The sequence below is a fragment of the Corythoichthys intestinalis genome, chromosome 8, assembly GCF_030265065.1.
Source record: "Corythoichthys intestinalis isolate RoL2023-P3 chromosome 8, ASM3026506v1, whole genome shotgun sequence".
Classification (NCBI taxonomy): domain Eukaryota; kingdom Metazoa; phylum Chordata; class Actinopteri; order Syngnathiformes; family Syngnathidae; genus Corythoichthys; species Corythoichthys intestinalis.
The window spans coordinates 14,425,170-14,445,632 of NC_080402.1; the positions used below are offsets into that span (position 1 = coordinate 14,425,170).

A 20,463-nucleotide genomic window follows, 5' to 3' on the forward strand; every position below is an offset into this window, starting at 1 on the left:
AATGTGATGGTTCACTTACTTATTTTTCCCCCTTCTGTCATTGTTTGCATACTATCCTCATTAAAATATGAAAACCTATAAATGTTGGGGTGGTTTTAGTTAACTAAGACACTGTTTTTTCATCTGTGTGGTTTTGACAAAGATCAGATCACATCTGATGGGGATTTTATGCAGAAATGTGAGAAATTCCAAAAGGTCCAGATACATTTTCATACTACTGTACATAATCACACACTGTCCCTGCCTTGCAATGCCAAACCACAACAGTAAATGATTTAGTAGATGATTATATTTTAGAATAGATATACTGAACAGATATGTCACATGGTAGTATATATTTTCGAAACTGTGGTTATGATTTATATTGCAGCTACGATATTTGTCATTTTGCTGCACAATCTCGGCCTTTGAGCAGGTTTTTTGAATGTACAGGTACAGCCATCGTCACAGAGCAGTACGCTGCCATGTGGACTGATGGGCGTTATTTCCTTCAGGCCACCCAGCAGATGGACAATAACTGGACCCTTATGAAGATGGGCAAGTTACAACTTACAAAAATATCAATAATACATATATAGTAGTGACTGCACTTATTAATATTTGACATACATTGATGAAAAAACTTTAAACGTCTTGGAATTCATTAGCTAAAATCAGGTGAGTTTGAAATGAATTCTATTGTTGTGGTTGTCGTCATGCAGGACTGAAGGAGACACCCTCTCAGGAGGATTGGTTGATTAGTGTCTTGCCAGAGAACTCCAAAGTGGGGGTGGACCCTTGGATTATTGCTGCAGGTATTTATAGTTTCATTTTACTTTTTAATATTTCCACACGATTTGAGAATTTTTGGAGCCATCGCATCAAACTTTAGCTAGCGTAGCTCACGATACGATAGGAATTGCAATACAAGGCTCATATTAACAATGATCTAATGATATGGCGATACAGCAATTATCAATACATTGTTCATGAAACTATCCTACGATATAACTAATAAATACAAAAACAAGCTATTTTCAACCTTCTGAAGTTGAATTGGAATGAGCTAATCCCTTTTAGACTTCCAGTCCATTTGAACTGGGAGGGTCACTGCTATCCCTCCCACTTCAAACGGATTGGATGTCTATGGCTGTCAGGGGCAGCCAATTCCAGGCAATAAATTCATTTTGGGCCATTTCACATCATTTCTTGTTGATTTTCAGCCATTTTGTTTTCTTTAAGGAGCATTTACGGGTCACTTCCTAATGATTTTGGGGCATTTACAGGTCAATTCCTGTTGATTTTGGGTGACTGAAAAGGACTCAAAGTGACTAAAAAAAATTCCCTACATGAATGAGAAGTGACTCAAAATGAGCGGGAAGTAACCTGTCAATGCCCTAGAATGAACAGGAAGTAACCTATATATGCCCACAAGACTGGTTGTGAATGCTTTGGTTTCAGTGCAATTCACGGCGCTAGATGTCAATCCAGTCAAAATGAATTGGTTGTCTTCCGCCGTCATTGGCAGTCAGTGAGCTAACGTAGACACTATTGTAATGGAACATTTTGGTAGCAACCTGGTAGTTCCCTACCAAGGGAACCAAAAACGATATATCGATTCTCAGTGGGAGCATATCGATAGCCTGTCGGGCTACAAAGTACAGTGGGGCAAATAAGAATTTAGTCAACCACTACTTGTACAAGTTCTCCCACTTGAAAATATTAGAGAGGCCTGGTGGAAAATAAGTATTTGGTCAATACCAAAAGTTCATCTCAATACTTTGTTATGTACCCTTTGTTGGCAATAACGAAGGCCAAACGTTTTCAGTAACTCTTCACAAGCTTTTCACACACTGTTGCTGGTATTTTGGCTCATTCCTCCATGTAGATCTCCTCTAGAGCAGTGATGTTTTGGGGCTGTCTTTGGGCAAGCCAGACTTTGAACTCACTCCACAGATTTTCTATGGGGTTGAGATCTGGAGACTGACTAGGCCAATTCAGGACCTTGAAATGCTTCTTACGAAGCCACTCCTTTGTTGCCTTGGCTGTGTGTTTGGGATCATTGTCATGCTGAAAGACCCAGCCACGTCTCATCTTCAATGCCCTTGCTGATGGAAGGAGATTTTCACTCAAAATCTCTTGATACATGGCCCCATTCATTCTCTCCTTTACACAGATCATTCGTCCTGGCCCCTTTGCAGAAAAACAGCTCCAAAGCATGATGTTTCCACCCCCATGCTTCACAGTGGGGATGGTGTTCTTCGGATGCAATTCAGCATTCTTTCTCCTCCAAATACAAGAACCTGTGTTTCTACCAAAAAGTTCTATTTTGGTTTCATCTGACCATAACGCATCCTCCCAGTCCTCTTCCGGATCATCCAAATGCTGTCTATTGAACCGCAGACGGGCCTGGACGTATACTTTCTTCAGCAGGGGGACACGTCTGGCAGTGCAGGATTTGAGTCTCTGGCGGTGCATTGTGTTACTGATAGTAGCCTTTGTTACTGTGGTCCCAGCTCTCTGTAGGTCATTCACCAGGTCCCCCCCTGTGGTCCTGGGATTTTTGCTCACTTGTCTTGTTATCATTTTGACGCCACGGGGTGAGATCTTGCATGGAGCCCCAGATCAAGGGAGCTTATCAGTGTTCTTGTATGTTTCCATTTTCTAATAATTGCTCCCACAGTTAATTTCTTTACACCAAGTATTTTACCTATTGCAGATTCAGTCTTCCCAGCCTGGTGCAGGTATACAATTTTGTTTCTGGTGTCTTTTGACAGCTCTTTGGTCTTGGCCATAGTGGAGTTTGGAGTGTGACTGACTGAGGTTGTGGACAGGTGTCTTTTATACCGATAATGAGTTAAAACTGGCGCTATTAATACAGGTAACGAGTAAAGAAGTTAGACCTCTTTGACAGCCAGAAATCTTGCTTGTTTGTAGGTGACCAAATACTTATTTTCCATTCTAATTTGGAAATAAATTCTATATAAATCAAACAATGTGTTTTTCTGTTTTTTTCCCCCCCATATTCTGTCTCTTATGGCTGAGGTTTACCCACGTTGACAAATACAGGCCTCTCTAATTTTTTCAAGGTGGAGAACTTGCACAATTGGTGGTTGACTAAATGCTTATTTGCCCCACTGTATCAGAATATATCACCATTTCGATATATTGTTACACCCTTACTATTGCATGTAACTCTGTTTTTACCTTTTGCATATCCTGAGTGTGTTGAATGTCTTATTCTTCTTCCTGCTTGTGTTCCATTTCAGATCAATGGAAAGCCATGTCCAAGGCACTGACCAGTGCTGGTCATTCTCTCATAGCAGTGCAGGACAATCTCATTGATGTGGTCTGGAATGACCGTCCACAAAGGCCTAGCACGCAGCTCCGTAGTTTGGGATTGGACTACACTGGTTTGTACAACACATACATATCAATTAATACAGTGTTATTCAGCCTCAACTATCAAAATTCCCCAAGTAAAATAGTGATGGTGATCTGGCTACATGCCATGTTCGTAGAGCCTTCCTGATAGACAAACAACATCATGAATATTTCCGTGTTTCCACGCACATCTCGTCATTCAAATTGAATGTCGCTTTAAAGCAGTGCGTCTCAATTATTTTGTGTCACGCCATCCCAGGAAGACATCTTTCCGCACCCCCAACTCTCTGCGGCCACTGTAAATTGTATCATTTGTCTATAAAATTATTATTATTATAAGTATACCTCTGCATAGCATTGTGCCCTTTTAGGTATTTAAAAAAAAAAAAAAGTAGTACCGATCAACGTATAATGCAGTATAACTTTATTGACATTGTTTTGTTTGTTAAAGAAAAGACTTAAAGCGTATCAATTTGCCTAAATTAATAGTACTAATAAAATTTTTGGAAAAAAAAGTCAAATCCAAACTATAAAAACACACTCAAGGTACATTTTTTGACCATTTGATCCTGAAAATAAAATAGAATAAAATAAATAAATAATAATGAAAAAAAAAGAAAATCACATTAATTAGCAACATTAACTCATCAGGAAAATATGCCAAACAATTTGACCAAAGAAACAAAAATTGAAATGGCCCTTTGGTGGCATCCACACAGCATCTCCACTTGTCCACGGGGCTATCACATGTTCAAATCAAATCAAAAAATCAAATTTTAGCCCTTTACAAAACCCGAAAGATTAGACACACTCAAGTAGAAAACCTCGGTGTCAGGATTAGCGATGAGACAGCATAGAATAGGATGGCAACATACACTCGCAAGGGTTTCACACAAATACTGGGTTCTAGACCACATGGCTGATTTAGGTACACTTCACCCCTTCCAATAGTTATCTCTCAGACCCCCCCCCCCCTTCCTTGGTTATCAGGCCCCCCACATGGTGTCAACCGGTAATACAACTAGCTAACAATAGCACCAACATATTCGTAGGTAGTTAGAATAGGTATTGAATGTATTTCTTGTTGTTGTTTGTGCTTTTTCTGTTTCTCTCTCCCCCTTTTCTTTTGTTCCCTCATAACCCCTTCCTGTTCACTGCTTCCTCCTAATAAACGAGGTACATTGAATGATCACAATGGATATATGCCATACTCCCATGTGATACATTAAAACTGCTCTGATCAATTGGACACTCAGATCTCCATTCTCCGTGTCAAGCAGTTGAACAGGACAGGTTAAAAACAAACATTTGTAGAACAAAAACAACGGTGTCATTGGACTGAGGAACAGTTTTAATTTTTGCTCCAGGCAGCTCCTTTGCTATGGTGTGGCGTTACGTTGTACTTAGCACATTGGTATGCCACCTTATATGATTCTAACAGTGCTCACTGGTTTACTGATGCAAAACTGATGAAGCGGGACAATTGTTGGCAATATTCGACACGTTTTCGCTGAAAAAAAAAAAAAAAGTGGCTTTACCAATGTGATTGGAGTCTAATGTCTTTAAGTGACGTCCTAATTAATTTGGCTTCCTGCTTTCCGCTGCAAACATTTTTAGACACAGCAAACAGCCTGGTCTTTCCTCGTCTCCCACTGTATTAAAAGTCAATGCCAAACGCTACATACACTTCGTCATATTTCCTCGTCTTGGCTCTTAATATCTCCAGTGCTCTTTGCTGTGTGCTTTTCTTTGGTTCAAAAATACTGCGCACACTCTGAAAATTGCACGTCCACTGAGTGGACGTGCAATTACACTTTATTCTAATACGGCGAAAAAGTATGTTCTCCAATGTCACATGTGCCACCCCTGGCATCGTTGGGGCGTGGCCGACTATTTGAGAAGAACGATTTTAAAGCAAGAGCAATAACCTAAAAATGAAGTCCGCATTTGCATTTTACGACGTATTTAATTCGATACATAGCAAGATGGGAAAGCATTTAGTGTTTAAATCACCTGAATCAGTCTAAAAGAAAAGAATACTGTGGAACGAGTGCCTTTGATAGACTCATCATCTCCTTGCTGATCAGGTCAAGTTACTCGTCACCGACATTCAGCCTTGGCAGCTAATCAAGTGTTGCTAATAATTGCTGTTGAACAATCTGAGTACAAAGCTTTTTTGTTGTCATGTTTTTCCCCTCACAGGGTTCTTGGTGAAATACACCGGTAAAGTACAAACTCATATCTGGCTTTTTATGTGAAGCTATAAATACAAGGCTGTCATGTTTCATTAGACCATATTGTCTGCAATGGAAACTGACGTGGTGCTATGTGCAACACCCACCCAACTTTTTTTTTTATTTAATTAAACGGTACTATTAGCCTATGAAAAAATCAGTTTTGAAAGGAATTGGTGATTAGTGAAGAAAAGGGAAACTTTAAACCCTTGTCTGACCTTTTACATTCCTTGCCATTCAGGTTTTTGTTGATTGTGATTGACGATATCCTCTCAAGATAAGGTCATGGTGTTATGAAAATGAAAAATATTTTTTATCTACAGATGCCGAATGACAGGCTGTGTACAGTGGGGCAAATAAGTATTTAGTCAACCTCCAAGTGGGCAAGTTCTCCTACTTGAAAAGATTAGAGAGGCCTGTAATTGTCAACATGGGTAAACCTCAACCATGAGAGACAGAATGTGGAAAAAAAAAAAGAAAATCATATTGTTCGATTTTTAAAGAATTTTATTTCCAAATTAGAGTGGAAAATAAGTATTTGGTCACTTACAAACAAGCAAGATTTCTGGCTGTCAAAGAGGTCTAACTTCTAACGAGGTCTAACGAGGTGTAGCGAGGCTCCACTCGTTACCTGTATTAATGGCACCCGTTTTAACTCATTATCGGTATAAAAGACACCTGTCCGCACTCTCAGTCAGTCACACTCCAAACTCCACTATGGCCAAGACCCAGGGCCGGCCCAGCCCATACGCAAACTATGCAGCTGCTTAGGGCCCCTGACCACTAGGGGGACCCCAATCTGGCAATTGTTTAATTTATATTCTATTTTGTTTATTTCTTTTCTCTATTAGAAAAAGGTTTGGCGCTATCTACTGTAAGTACTGACAATCATTTGGGGTGAGAAGTTTGAAGTATGCGGTGCAACAAAATCTGATTAATATACAAAATATGGACCTATGGGTGGGATTGCATGTATGGGTTTTACAGTACACTGTGACGAAATGGTGGGCCAAAAATATGGGCCCCTTTGCATTATTTTGCTTAGGGCCCCCAAATGGCCTGGGCCGGCCCTGCCAAGACCGAAGAGCTGTCAAAGGACACCGGAGACAAAATTGTAGACCTGCACCAGGCTGCGAAGACTGAAACTGCAATAGGTAAAACGCTTGGTGAAAAAAAAAATCAACTGTGGGAGCAATTATTAGAAAATGGAAGACATACAAGATCACTGATAATCTCCCTCGATCTGGGGCTCCATTCAAGATCTCACCCCGTGGCGTCAAAATGATAACAAGAACGGTGAGCAAAAATCCCAGAACCACACAGGGGAAACCTAGTGAATGACCTACAGAGAGCTGGGACCACAGTAACAAAGGCTACTATCAGTAACACAATGCCCCGCGAGGGACTCAAATCCTACACTGCCAGACGTGTCCCCCTGATGATGCCAGTACACATCCAGGCCCGTATGTGGTTTGCTAGAGAGCATTTGGATGATCCAGAAGAGGACTGGGAGGATGCGTTATGGTCAGATGAAACCAAAATAGAACTTTTTGGTAGAAACACAGGTTCTCGTGTTTGGAGGAGAAAGAATACTGAATTGCATCCGAAGAACACCATACCCACTGTGGAAACATCATGCTTTGGGGCTGTTTTTCTGCAAAGGGACCAGGACGACTGATCTGTGTAAAGGAAAGAATGAATGGGGCCATGTATCGAGAGATTTTGAGTGAAAATCTCCTTCCATCAGCAAGGGCATTGAAGATGAGACGTGGCTGGGTCTTTCAGCATGACAATGATCACAAACACACAGCCAGGGCAAGGCAAGGCAAGGCAAATTTATTTATATAGCACAATTCAACACAAGGCAATTCAAAGTGCTTTACATCACATGAAGATCATAAAAATCACATTTAAATCAACACAACGTAGAAACGAAGACAAAAGATCACATTTAATCACAGAATAAAAATAAATAAATAAAATAAAAATAAAACAAAAACTACTAATAATAATAATAATTGAAATCAGCAATGGAGATAAAAACAAGAGGAATAGAAAGCAGGTAGATTGAAATATATAGACAGTTATAGATATGCAGTGCTAAACAAAAGCGTTTTTAGCCCTGATTTAAAAGAGCTAACAGTTTCAGCATACTTCAGACGTTCGGGTAACTTGTTCCAGAGGTGAGGAGCATAATAACTAAATGCTGCCTCACCCTGCTTGGTTCTTGTTCTTGGAACATGCAGAAGACCGGTTCCAGACGACCTTAGGGGTCTAGCTGTCTCATAGGACTCTAACAAGTCAAGCATGTATTTTGGTCCAAGGCCATTAAGTGTTTTGTAGACGAGCAGTAGTATTTTATAGTCTATCCTTTGACTTACTGGAAGCCAGTGTAGCGATTTCAAAACTGGTGTAATGTGGTCCAGCTTCCTTGTATTTGTGAGGACTCTGGCTGCAGCATTCTGTACCAGCTGCAACTTCCTGACTGATTTTTTATCAAGACCTGTAAATATACCGTTGCAATAGTCCAATCTGCTGAAAATGAATGCATGCATAAGTTTTTCCATGTCTTGTTGAGTCAGAAGCCCCTTAATTCTGGTTATATTTTTTAGGTGGTAATGAGCGGATTTAGTGACGGACTTTAAATGGCTATCAAATTTTAGGTCTGAGTCAATAATTACGCCAAGGTTTCTGACTTGATTTGTAGCTGTAAGTGACATTGTGCTAAGTTCGCTGCTTATCTTTGACCTTTCCTTATTTGGCCCAAAAATGATCACCTCTGTCTTCTGCACATTTAACTGGGCAACAAAGGAGTGGTTTCGTAAGAAGCATTTCAAGGTCCTGGAGTGGCCTAGCCAGTCTCCAGATCTCAACCCCATAGAAAATCTGTGGAGGGAGTTGAAAGTCCGTGTTGCCCAACAACAGCCCCAAAACATCACATCACTGCTCTAGTTGAGATCTGCATGGAGGAATGGGCCAAAATACCAGCAAAAGTGTGTGAAAAGCTTGTGAAGAGTTGCAGAAAACGTTTGGCCTCTGTTATTGCCAACAAAGGGTACATAACAAAGTATTGAGATGAACTTTTGGTATTGACCAAATACTTATTTTCCACCATGATTTGCAAATAAATTCTTTAAAAATCAAACAATGTGATTTTCTGAGTTTTTTTCCACATTCTGTCTCTCATGGTTGAGGTTTACCCATGTTGACAATTACAGGCCTCTCTAATATTTTCAAGTGGGAGAACTTGCACAATTAGTGGTTGACTAAATACTTATTTGCCCGACTGTAAATAAATGTCATCCCACAATTGAGCAGACAGTTGAAACCAGAAATCGCCTTGTAGTTTAAAAAAAAAAAAAAAAAAAGATACAGAACACACACTTGAGACACAATCACATTAACTCTTGTGTGCAATTTCCAGATGCCACATTCATCTTTTCAAACAATTATCTCCGCATATCATTTTTACGTCCAGAACTATAAAATACACAAGGTATTCATTTTACATGCACAGGCATGAAAAGGCTTGGTCATACCAAGGCTAGTAGGTTTTCATGCCAGTGTACAGTATGTGCAACTCCAATTCTACCCTTGTCTGACCTTTTACTCCTACCCTACTAACCCAGTTTTTGTTGTTGTGTTTTGCGTCTTTTCCTGGAACCCTATCAGTATATACAGGAATATTGTTAAATGACTAGATTAGGTCAACATACTTTTTAATACATGATTGACAGTATCTTTTTGTTTTAGGTATGTCATGGCAAGATAAGATCACAGCATTACGAGCAAAGATGATGGAAAGAAAAATGTCCTGGTTCATTGCCACAGCACTTGATGAAATAGCATGTAAGTTTTTCTTTTCCATTTACCACTACATACAAATGCAAAATGTCTTGGCATGTACTGTATTTCCAGTGCCAGGGATACTGCATGTAAACATTTAAATGAAAAATATAAAGCAAAATACAGTGGTACCTCTACATTTGAATTTAATTCATTTCAGGACCTGGTTTGTAAGTCGAAAGGGTCACATGTCGAGCGGGATTTTCCCATAAGAATACATTATAATTTGATTAATTCGCTTCACAGACCAAAAACCTACGCTAAATCTTTCATAAATACTGTAGGTACAATTAAAAATAGCAATGAGACATAGCAACACAAATTAAATCTAAATACAAATAAAAATAATAATAATGTAGTAATAATAATGTAATAAATCATTTTTAATGTGGCGGTTGTGTTTTGCATGCTGTTCCTGAACGCACCGTGTGACTGACGAGATTTAAAAAGGTGCGGAACAGTGAGTTTGACTTTCTCTTTTCATGTTCTGGCTTCCTTGCCAATGTGACAAAAATACTAATTATCACCATAACTTATAAAGACTGGCGAACGGAGGTCAGAGGAGGACCGTCAAGATTGTAGACATATTTCGGCCGTATTGTCGAGCCAGTTCACTGACACGCACATATCATTTCAATCTTACTTTCAATGGTAAGCAACACCATTTTCCTTATTTCACCGCCTACACTTACCCACTTGGGACCCACATTGATTTCTGTCACAAGCAAGGGCGTAGGTTCGCATAAGGACGGTAATACTGCCAACTTTTCAGGATGCTCAAATTGTCCTGACCAACTTTTAAGCCACCTTATTTGCATTGTACAATGAGTTCAGTTATACTGTATGGGTAATTTTGTTTGTCTTCCCATATGTTGTAAGGATAGAATAGACCCTATCATTCTCAAGTGAATTGCTTTCATTATGTCCGGACTTATATTTATCCCTTTTCACTTGCTGAACGTGCCGGTCCATTTTTCCCTTCAAACGCACGTTTGATTGGCTTACGACTTGACCCTATGCCCCCCCGCCCCCTCCTCCCGCCACACAGACACATGCACACTCACACAAACTCGCCGACAAAAATACAACATACCGCCTCCTCCACCCCCTTCGAAGAGGAGGGATATTAGAAGTTTTTTTCGGCCAGCACAAGCCACTGTAAGTAGTGTAGAAAGTCATCAATGTTGTGGAGGTGGGGGAAACACCACTAATTTTCCCACTAAAAGTCCGTCCTGCGTCAGAGTTATCATAGTATTAATCTGTGTGAACTTGATAACTGCAAAACTACTCCACAGCCACCACAAGGAGCAACGAAGTCAAGCTAGCAGACCCTCATTTGGATCATTGTTTGAATCATGTGCATTACCGTAATTCAATTCAATTCAATTTTATTTGTATAGCCCTATATCACAACAACATAATGCAACATAGTGGCTTCAGCGTGCAAGTCCCAAGAATGGGTCGACTTCAAAGTGACAAAATATTAAATGTGATGGCTCACTTACTTATTTTTCCCCCTTCAGTCATTTTTTGCATACTAGACTCATTAAAACCCATGAAAACCTATAAATGGGTTGGTTAAATAGTTTTAGCTGAAGCAGACAGTTTTTTCATCCATGTGATTTTGACAAAGATCAGATCACATTTGATGGTGATTTTATGCAGAAATGTGAGAAATTCCAAAAGATTCAGATACTTTACAGATACATGGTCCTATGTTATCTCGTATTTTTTTCCCCAAATCACTTTTATCTTACAATGCTTTAGTTTGAGTCTACAGTTGCTTCACAAACACCCAGAAGCAGACTCATTCTTGGATAGCTCCCCGTTTTTTTTTTTTTTTTTTTTTTAAATAAAAGGACTTGCACTTCAAAATGCTTCTTTACTAGTTTTTGAGAAAAAAAAAGTTTTGAATGCTACGTTGCATCACGTGAAAAAGTACACATAAAAGTTAGTATAAATCATTAGATTTATTTTGCTTTGATCATTTCGCATATCAATAAATTAGGTTCATATTCGTGAGAAATGTAGCCCTGACTGCCGTTCACCCAATATGTTTGGTCTTATTATTGTCCCATCCCCAGAAAACAGTGTACATGCAGGTTATGCTGTTATATCGTCCCTACCAATGTTGAGACCAAACCTACGCCCTTGGTCACAAGAAAATCCACCGTGCTGCCGGCTTGCGGGAAAACAAAGAAATAGCGACACTGTTGTAAATCATTGTATTTCCAGCGTGTCGTCGTGAGTTGAGACAAATGACGAGTCAAATTTTACGTCAAATGTCAAAAAGATCGTATGCGGATGCGTTCGTATGTCGAGGTACCATTTTACGAGAGTAAAAATTCCACACATTTGATTAAATTCATAAAAACAATCTCCTGGGAATAATCAATAATAATTTTGAGAAAACACAAACTGAGAAGAATTTTAGTGCTTGCAGCAGTGTTACATCTCTTGCGTAGGTCAGCTTTGATACATGATCACGATCCAAGGACCCCAGGATGCACGGGTGTACCACTTCATGTCTTTTGAGCACCTTGTTGACCACGCCTGAAGAGCTGTTTGTTCTGATTATTTGCTTGCAGACAATTGTTCACATTAATTACAGTGATTGTGATTGTCATCAGATTGCATTTGGGCTAAATGGATGATTAGATACACAGCGTGAAATACTAATTATGAATTATATTGAATATATTGTAGTGATTAAATATATAATTAAAATGCAAATTGCTACGTTTTACATTTCTGAATTGAATTTGTTTGTTTGCTGTTAACTGACCAAAAATACCATGCACACCATATTAGTGTTAGAATAATTTCTTATTAACCCTTTATAGGGCACTCATATAAATACTATGAAACTACCGTATTGGCCCGAATATAAGACGGCCCTGATAATAAGACGACCCCCTCTTTTTCAAGACTCAAGTTTAAAAAAAGAATTTTTGAACACCAAATTAATTTTTATACAGAAAATAATTACAGTTCATCCGAAACAAATGATTATAACAATATATTTGAGAGAAAAAGCATGTTATTTTGCCTCATTCAAACCTTAATATCTGAACAGTTAAATATGTAAACTAAAGTGCAATCACATTCGGAGATGAATGGCTTCTGGTTTTTTAAATGTATATAAACCAATCTATTGTGATAAAACAACATCGCTTCAATGATATCTGGCGCCATCTAGCGTTGTGAATGGGGAGAGTAGCTGAGATCTGTCATGACAGAACATCGCCTCAATGATATCTGGCACCATCTTGCGTCGTGAATGGGTATAATGTCTAGACCTCGAATTAAATACGACCCACTCTTTTTCAGTGTTATTTCAATGCAAAAAACACCATCTTATATTCGGGCCAATACGGTAATATCTATCTGACTGGTTTCAATTACTATGAATAAAATATTTTTCTTCCATCACTCTGGGGTTTATCGGATTGTTAAAAGGTTTTTGTGTCAACCTGTATATTATAGAGGAGTTAAATATATATATATTGCAGTGTCGCTCGGAGTTCCCCATTCCTCCCGGCATGCATTGCGGCACTACGGATGTAAATGACCTTCAATGTTCATGTTCTGTGTTAATTGTTTCTTCAGATACTGTTCTAGTTGTTTTTTTACTGGTGTCTTTGCTTAGTTATGCTATTTAGTTTGAACAACAGACAACAATGACATTTAAATGCCTTCATTCTTAGGACTTTTTTGTCGTTTGCTGTCATAGTGCGGTTTGACCTCCGTTTCCCACTACAAATAACAATGAAAAATACAGTCCCTGACAAAAGTCTTTTCGCTTATCCATTTTATAGAAACAATTGCTAATAACCTGAATTTTAATTATTCAATTGGTTTCAGAAATGGCTCATATGAAAGCTAAGACCCTCCCAAATGATGTTGAATGTACAAAAATATATTTGTTTTACTGAAAAAGGATTTATCATTTAATGAAGAAATAAAGGTCAAATTTTGGCAAGACAAAAGTTTTGTCGCTTACAGAAATTAGTGTGAAAATTGAACCAAAAAATGTACTTCAAATACAAAAATCAGTTACATAACATAAGGGAATTTAGTAGTGGTGCTGTGAGATCCAGATTTAATATTTTGTATGACTTCCATGGGCTTGAAGGACTGCATCCATGCGTTTCGGCAAGGATTCATACAATTTATTGATGACGTCATCAGGAACATCAAAGAAAGCAGTCTTGCATACCTCCCAATTGTATAACTCCTTGGATGGATGCAGTCCTTCAAGCCCATGGAAGTCATACAAAGTATTAAATTTGGATCTCACAGCTCCACTACTTAATTCGCTTATGTTATGTAACATATTTTTCTATTTGAAGTAGATTTTTTGTTCAATTTTCACACTACTCTCTGTAGGCGACAAAACTTTTGTCTTGCCAAAATTTGACCTTTATGTCTTCATTAAAAGATAAATCTTTTTCAGTGGAACAAATATATTTTTGTACATTCAACATCATTTGGGAGGATCTTAGCTTTCATATGAGATCATATTATTTCATATTAGCTTTCTGAAACCGATTGAATAATCAAAAGTCAGGTTATTAGCAATTATTTCTACAAAATGGATAAGCGACAAGACTTTTGTCAGGGAGTTTATGTATTCATGCTTGGGGCTCGGTTTCCTTGAGCTGTTGTCTGTCTGTCGCCTTTATGCACCCCCCAAATGCACCAGTCCTTGGTCAGAAAACTGTTGGGGACCACTAGCCTATCTGATCCCAAAATGTAATGATCACATATGTGGACGCCAGGTCTTTATGAGGTTAAAAAAATAAGAATTACCAAAAATAACTCCTTGTCTTAAGGGGATAAAATTCCAATAACTTATGGCGGTTTTCTTCTTTTGCACAGGGCTTTTCAACCTCCGTGGGGCAGATATCGAGTATAACCCTGTCTTCTTTGCGTATACCATTGTGGGGATCAACACAATAAGGTTGGAATAAATTTCATTACTTCCACCAGTTGGTGAAACCTACAGAAGGCTGAGATTATGTATTCGGTTCAATGTGTTTATTTTAGGGCTGTCAAAAGTATCGCGTTAACGGACGGTAATTAATTTTTTTAATTAATCACGCTAAAATTGATATGTGAGTAAAAGAAAAAAACAACAACAACAAAAACTGATAATAACTGGACTGTAACACAAACATGCTTGACTGTGCGTCCCGGGCTGTTGGGGGACGGGTATTGATAAGCATTTGCTTTTTCCCGTCTTTCCTTTGTCTGTCATCGTCTTTCTTTCGGGCAAATTCCACACTCTGAAACTGTCAATGATTATGATGGTGATGACAATGACAATAAATTCATTCAATCATTCATTAAAAAAAATATTTTACGCAATTAACGCACATGCCCCGCTCAAACAGATTAAAATGACAGTACAGTGTAATGCCCGCTTGTTACTTGTTTTTTGGTGTTTGGCGCCCTCTGCTGGTGCTTGGGTCCAACTGATTTTATGGGTTAGTACTATGAGTGAGCATGGTGTAATTATTGACATCAACAATGGCGAGCTACTAGTTTATTTTTTGATTGAAAATTTTACAAATTTTAATAAAATGAAAACATTAAGAGAGGTTTTAATATAAAATTTCTAAAACTTGTACTAACATTTATCTTTTAAGAACTACAAGTCTTTCTATCCATGGATCACTTTAAGAGAATGATGATAATCTTAATGCCATCTTGTTGATTTATTTTTATAATAAACAAATACAGTACTTATGTACCGTATGTTATATATCCATCTTGTGTCTTGTCTTTCCATTCCAACAATAATTTCCAGAAAAATATGGCCTATTTTATAGAAGGTTTGAATTGCGATTAATTAATTTTTAAGCTGTGCTTAACTCGATTAAAAAATTTTAATCATTTGACAGCCCTAGTTTATTTTAGTTTTTAGATAACTGAAGAACGAATAAGGGGTTTATTAATAAACTTGATATATTTGTAATATGAATCGGAAGGGGTTTTAATGAGGTCATAAAAAGAATGTCACAATTACGGATTTGTCTCTTTAACTGAAACTTGCAGTTTCGATTATGGATGGGAGTTGATAATATTTTTACGATTCCGATTCCTTTATCGATATTGCTTAACGATTCGATTCTTCATCGATTCTCTTATTGATTCTAATTTGGGGAAAAAGAAGAACAAACATTTTAATTGGCATCGAGTTTGTTTAATCAGAAGTCACAATCTTACAAAGTCACAACGAGGTCAAAAGAGGCCCAAAGCCTCGATGTTAACTGTAGCAATATGTAACTGTGGCAAATACACAAGAATGTGTAACATTTTACAAAAACTTTTTCTAATAGAAATAAAAAATCATTTTTAAATGGACATATGAGCTGATAATAAAGAAGATAAATACTGTCAAATACAACAGAACAGTGCATAGTGCAAATGTGCAAAATTAACAATTATTTTACAAAAAAATAAGCATGTCTGCTTTTTCAGGAAGCATACATGATCTTTCTGGACTTATGGTGTCTCCAGCAGTGGAGAACACCCTCTCAGATGGGGTGGAGGAAGCCTGCACACACAGAAAGTGTTCAGCTCTTCCAGACAGCGGGGGCAGAACCTACGTGGTTTCATAGTTATATTTACGGCTGCAATGCACATGCTAAACCAGCGTAACCTAATCACGTAGTCGTACTTGCTGAATTGAGCGTGCATAACATGCGTTAGTTAAGTGACGTTATTTGTGCTGGTTGGAATTGATAAGAGAATTGTTAGATAAACTGCCAAACGATTCCATGGAATTGAAACACAAGGAACCGGTTATCTATAAGAACCGATTCTTGATTCCCATCCCTAGTGTCGATGGAGTTGCACTTGTATAGCGCTTTGACACTATAGAGCCTACCCATGTACCACGTGCTCGCTGTATGGTTCCGCCCACTTGTCCGTCAAAACATAGTGTTAACCTGTTACGGCTACGTACATTTCTCCTATTTACGGCGTGTTTTTCTGCTCCTTAACATTAATAATCAAAATGGTGAAGGCATGTGTGGCTGTTGGTTGCACTAACAGAGAAGATGGAAGGAGAGACTTTACCGTATTCCGAGGGATCCAAAGTGGAGAGCGAAATGGACGGCTGCAATTCGACGTGAAAACTGGACACCAAAAAATCACCACAGACTATGTAGTAGTCATTTTATATCCGGTCAGATGCATTTAATATATATTTAGAGGGTTTTGGCCTGAGAACCACAATTAAGATCATTGCTAGGCTAATCGCCGACAACATACGACGTAGTACGACATAGTTTCAAATTCAAGATGTTTGTGACTTCCCTTTCTTCCACCATCGTTATTTTTTGAATAATATTTAGCTGGTACCAAGTGAAAGAAACTGGCCTCGTCTACGGGGCTGACAAATAACCACAATTAAGATCATTGCTAGGCTAATCGCCGACAACATACACGTATGTATGTAGTGAGAGTGCTATCGCTAAACCATATAAACATTAAAAGCCTTAACTCCATTGACAAACGACATAAATTACATTAGACTTGACAGTGGATGTTAGCAATAACAAAAGATTTTGAATTGAAAATTTCGTAACTCACCTTTCCAAGCACAAGATAGATTCCTGCCGAATTTTCGTGGACGAGGACCTGTTTCACCCAACCAGCAACAAAGTATTTATAAGCCTCCAAGCTCTTGAAGTTTTTCATATTTTCGTGAGAATAGGCTGATTTAGTGTGGACAAGATAATTGTAAATATCTGCGTAGCAGATGTCAGGCAGACAGGGCGAAGACAGTGGGTCGAAAAACATCGATTTGGGCATCAAATATGGATCTGGCGACTGTATAGAACGAAGCTTTTCCTCATAACGCCTTTTATGCAACAGATCCAGTGAGTTTGCGGCATCAGAAAGCACCGGGTCTTCCATGAAATGCATTTTAAATTCCGCCATCAATTGAAAACAATGCTAATACAGAGTCAAAATGACGGACAAGTGGGCGGAACCATACAGCGAGCACGTGGTACGTGGGTAGGTTCTATAGATCCGAATTTACCTACTGGCGGCGCAGCATCAGGAGCAACATGGGGTTCAGTGTCTTGCTCAAGGATATCTAGACAAGGTCACATGGGTGGGGAATTGAACATGCAACCTCTGGGTTGGGGAACAACTACTCTCCCTCTGAGCCACGCCACCCAAGTGACATGACTTGGAGAGAAAGGGTAACGCTCAGGGAGGTCAAAAATCTTTGACTTTGGCTGTTCTGATTGAGGTCTGCTCTCTGAAATTTCTCCTCTAGTTTATTTTTTGAATTTGTTGTAAAAGACAATTTACAGTTTTAGTATGATTTTATTCAATCAGTGTGTTTGTTACTGCAGTGTGTCTGTGTGTTAGTGAATGCCCACGTGTGTGGAAAATGAGCAAATTGCACTTACCGTATTTTTCGGACTATAAGTCGCACCTGAGTATAAGTCGCACCAGCCAAAAAATGCGAAATGAAAAGGAAAAAAAACATATATAAGTCACACCGGAGTATAAGTCGCATTCTTTGGGGGAAATTTATTTGATAGAATCCAGCACCAAGAACAGACATGTCATCTTGAAAGGCAATTTAAAACACAATATACAGTGCTGCTCAAAAGTTTGTGAACCCCCTCAACATTTTGGAATTTTCTATTATTTCAACCTGATTTCCTAATCAATCAATTCAGTAGTTTTTTTTGTTTTTTTAACAGTTGTGTTGTCGAGACTAAATTAAAAAGAGTTTTCATCAACTGATGTAGGTGCAAAATTGAACTGTTTGGTCACAACCAAAACCGCCATGTCTGGCGAAAAGTCAACACTGCATACCACCAAAAGAACCTTCTCCCAACAGTGAAGCATGGAGGTGGGAATGTCAAGATCTGGGCTTGCTTTTCATCCTCAGGACCTGGACAACTCCACATAGTCCAGGGAATCATGAATTCTGAGGAATATTGTCAAATCCTAGAACATAACCTGACGCCATCTGTTTTGAAGTTAAAGCTTGGCAGAAGGTGGATCATGCAACATGATAATGATCCAAAGCATTCCAGCAAAACAACCAAGGAATGGCTGAAAAAGAAGAAGATTCGTGTTCTGGACTGGCCCAGTCAAAGTCCTGACCTAAATCCCATTGAAATGCTGTGGCGGGACCTGAAGCGAGCAGTTCATGCCAGACGCCCATCAAACCTCTCTCAACTGACTGCGTTCTGCAAGGAAGAATGGGCAAAAATCCCCCAAAGTAGATGTGAGAGGCTGATTAGTCACTACAGAAACCGTTTGGTTGAGGTAATCTCTGCAAAAGGAGGCGCAATATCCTATTAACTGAAGGGGTTCACATACTTTTGCACACATGATATCTGAGTTTTTCTTAAATCAACCACTTTTGTTAAATAAAGAATGACAATATAACTATTTCTTTTGTTTCAGTCCATTATTTGGAATGTCAGTATTGTGGATTTGGGTATAACTTAACATTTAATAAGGTTATTTTAGTTTTTTTTACATAAAATCTGACCATCGCTGTGGGGTTCACAAACTTTCGAGCAGCACTGTAGAACAACAAGCTGAATAGATGTACGGCATGCTAACATTACATGACGCTAAAAGTTAGATCGGGCCTAAAAAATCCAGCCCGACCGGACCGGCCCGCAAGTATTAAAGCCCGACGCGGCCCAAGCCCGATCAATTAACCTGATTTGCTTGCCCGAGCCCAAAAAAAAAAGAAATTTTATGTTTTATCTGTAGGCACAAGCCTGAAAAAAATGAAATTTTATGTTTTATTTGTGAGGACTCAGGAGAAGGAAGAATGCGGGGATGCGATGATGGTTGCGTATTGTGTGATCACGTTTGTGCTGGTGCATGTATGCATAATGATAACAAATTAAAGCCTGTCTTTTGTAAAGAATTCTCCCAGTTAAACAAGACTGTATGATGGTTATTCAATAAACATTTAACAGATAATGGCATTATCAAAAAGTAATTCCTTTTTACCTGTACCCCTTTGCAGGCTTTTTGTTGACATGAAACGTCTAGCTGACCCAGCACTGAGAGAGCATCTGCAGCTGGACTCACCTAGCAAGCCTGAACTTCACATTCAGACGTTCCCTTATGAATCAGTATACACTGAGTTGCAGGCCACCTGCGCCGCGCTTGGACCAAAGGACAAAGTGTGGATCTGTGACAAGGCCAGTTGTGCTCTCACGCAGGTCATTCCCAAGGTGAGAGTGTACGCATATACTGTATGTGTACAAATGAAGAATCTATGACAGTATTCTTAATACAAAAATTAACACACCTTAAGATATCAAAAACGTTGTAGATGAGTTTTCCAATATTTTTTGTGGCGTTAAAATAAGCAATTTTACATGATAGCTATGAAAAGGGCTCATTTTGATTAGCTCATTGGTTTAGATTACCATCATTGTCTTTTAATTAGCTTTAATTGTTGTTGCGCATGTGTGAGAACAAACATATTCCCAGACATCTCAGTTTCAGGTGGCATACACTCAATGCCTTTTATTTTCTCAGCAAAATCTCGGTAAAAAAGTTTGTAAAAAATAAAAAGTGGATTTTTACTTGTGTCATTTGTGGCAAAGAAAAAAAAACAAAAAACAACTTTGTACGCCTAGAACGCTACGCTATTAAAATAACTAAAGTCATTGTTAGTATTAATGTAATTTATAGGGGTGTCAAACGATTAAAATTTTTAATCGAGTTAATTACAGCTTAAAAATTAATTAATCGTAATTAATCGCAATTAATGGCAATTCAAACCATCTACCGTATTTTTCGGACTACAAGACGCTCCTGAGTATAAGTCGATCCAGCCATAAAATGCCCAACGAAGAGAAAAAAAACATATACAAGTCGCACCGGAGTTTAAGTCGAATTTTTGGGGGAAATTTACTTGATAAAATCCAACACATAGAACAGACATGTCATCTTGAAAGGCAATTTAATATAAAAATACAATAGAGAACAACATGCTAAATAAATG

The 20,463-nt window shown here is 38.5% G+C and overlaps 1 protein-coding gene across 1 annotated transcript in view; it reads left to right on the forward strand.

Moving 5' to 3' along the window:
• xpnpep1 (X-prolyl aminopeptidase (aminopeptidase P) 1, soluble) overlaps window positions 1–20,463 on the forward strand; it is a 51,114-nt gene that overhangs the window by 8,418 nt on the left and 22,233 nt on the right. Inside the window, exons 4-9 of the mRNA XM_057843540.1 lie at window positions 433–537; window positions 702–794; window positions 3,249–3,392; window positions 9,351–9,446; window positions 14,325–14,406; window positions 19,474–19,684. Of these exons, the coding sequence (XP_057699523.1) occupies window positions 433–537; window positions 702–794; window positions 3,249–3,392; window positions 9,351–9,446; window positions 14,325–14,406; window positions 19,474–19,684 (731 nt within the window). The remainder of the gene's footprint in view (window positions 1–432; window positions 538–701; window positions 795–3,248; window positions 3,393–9,350; window positions 9,447–14,324; window positions 14,407–19,473; window positions 19,685–20,463) is intronic.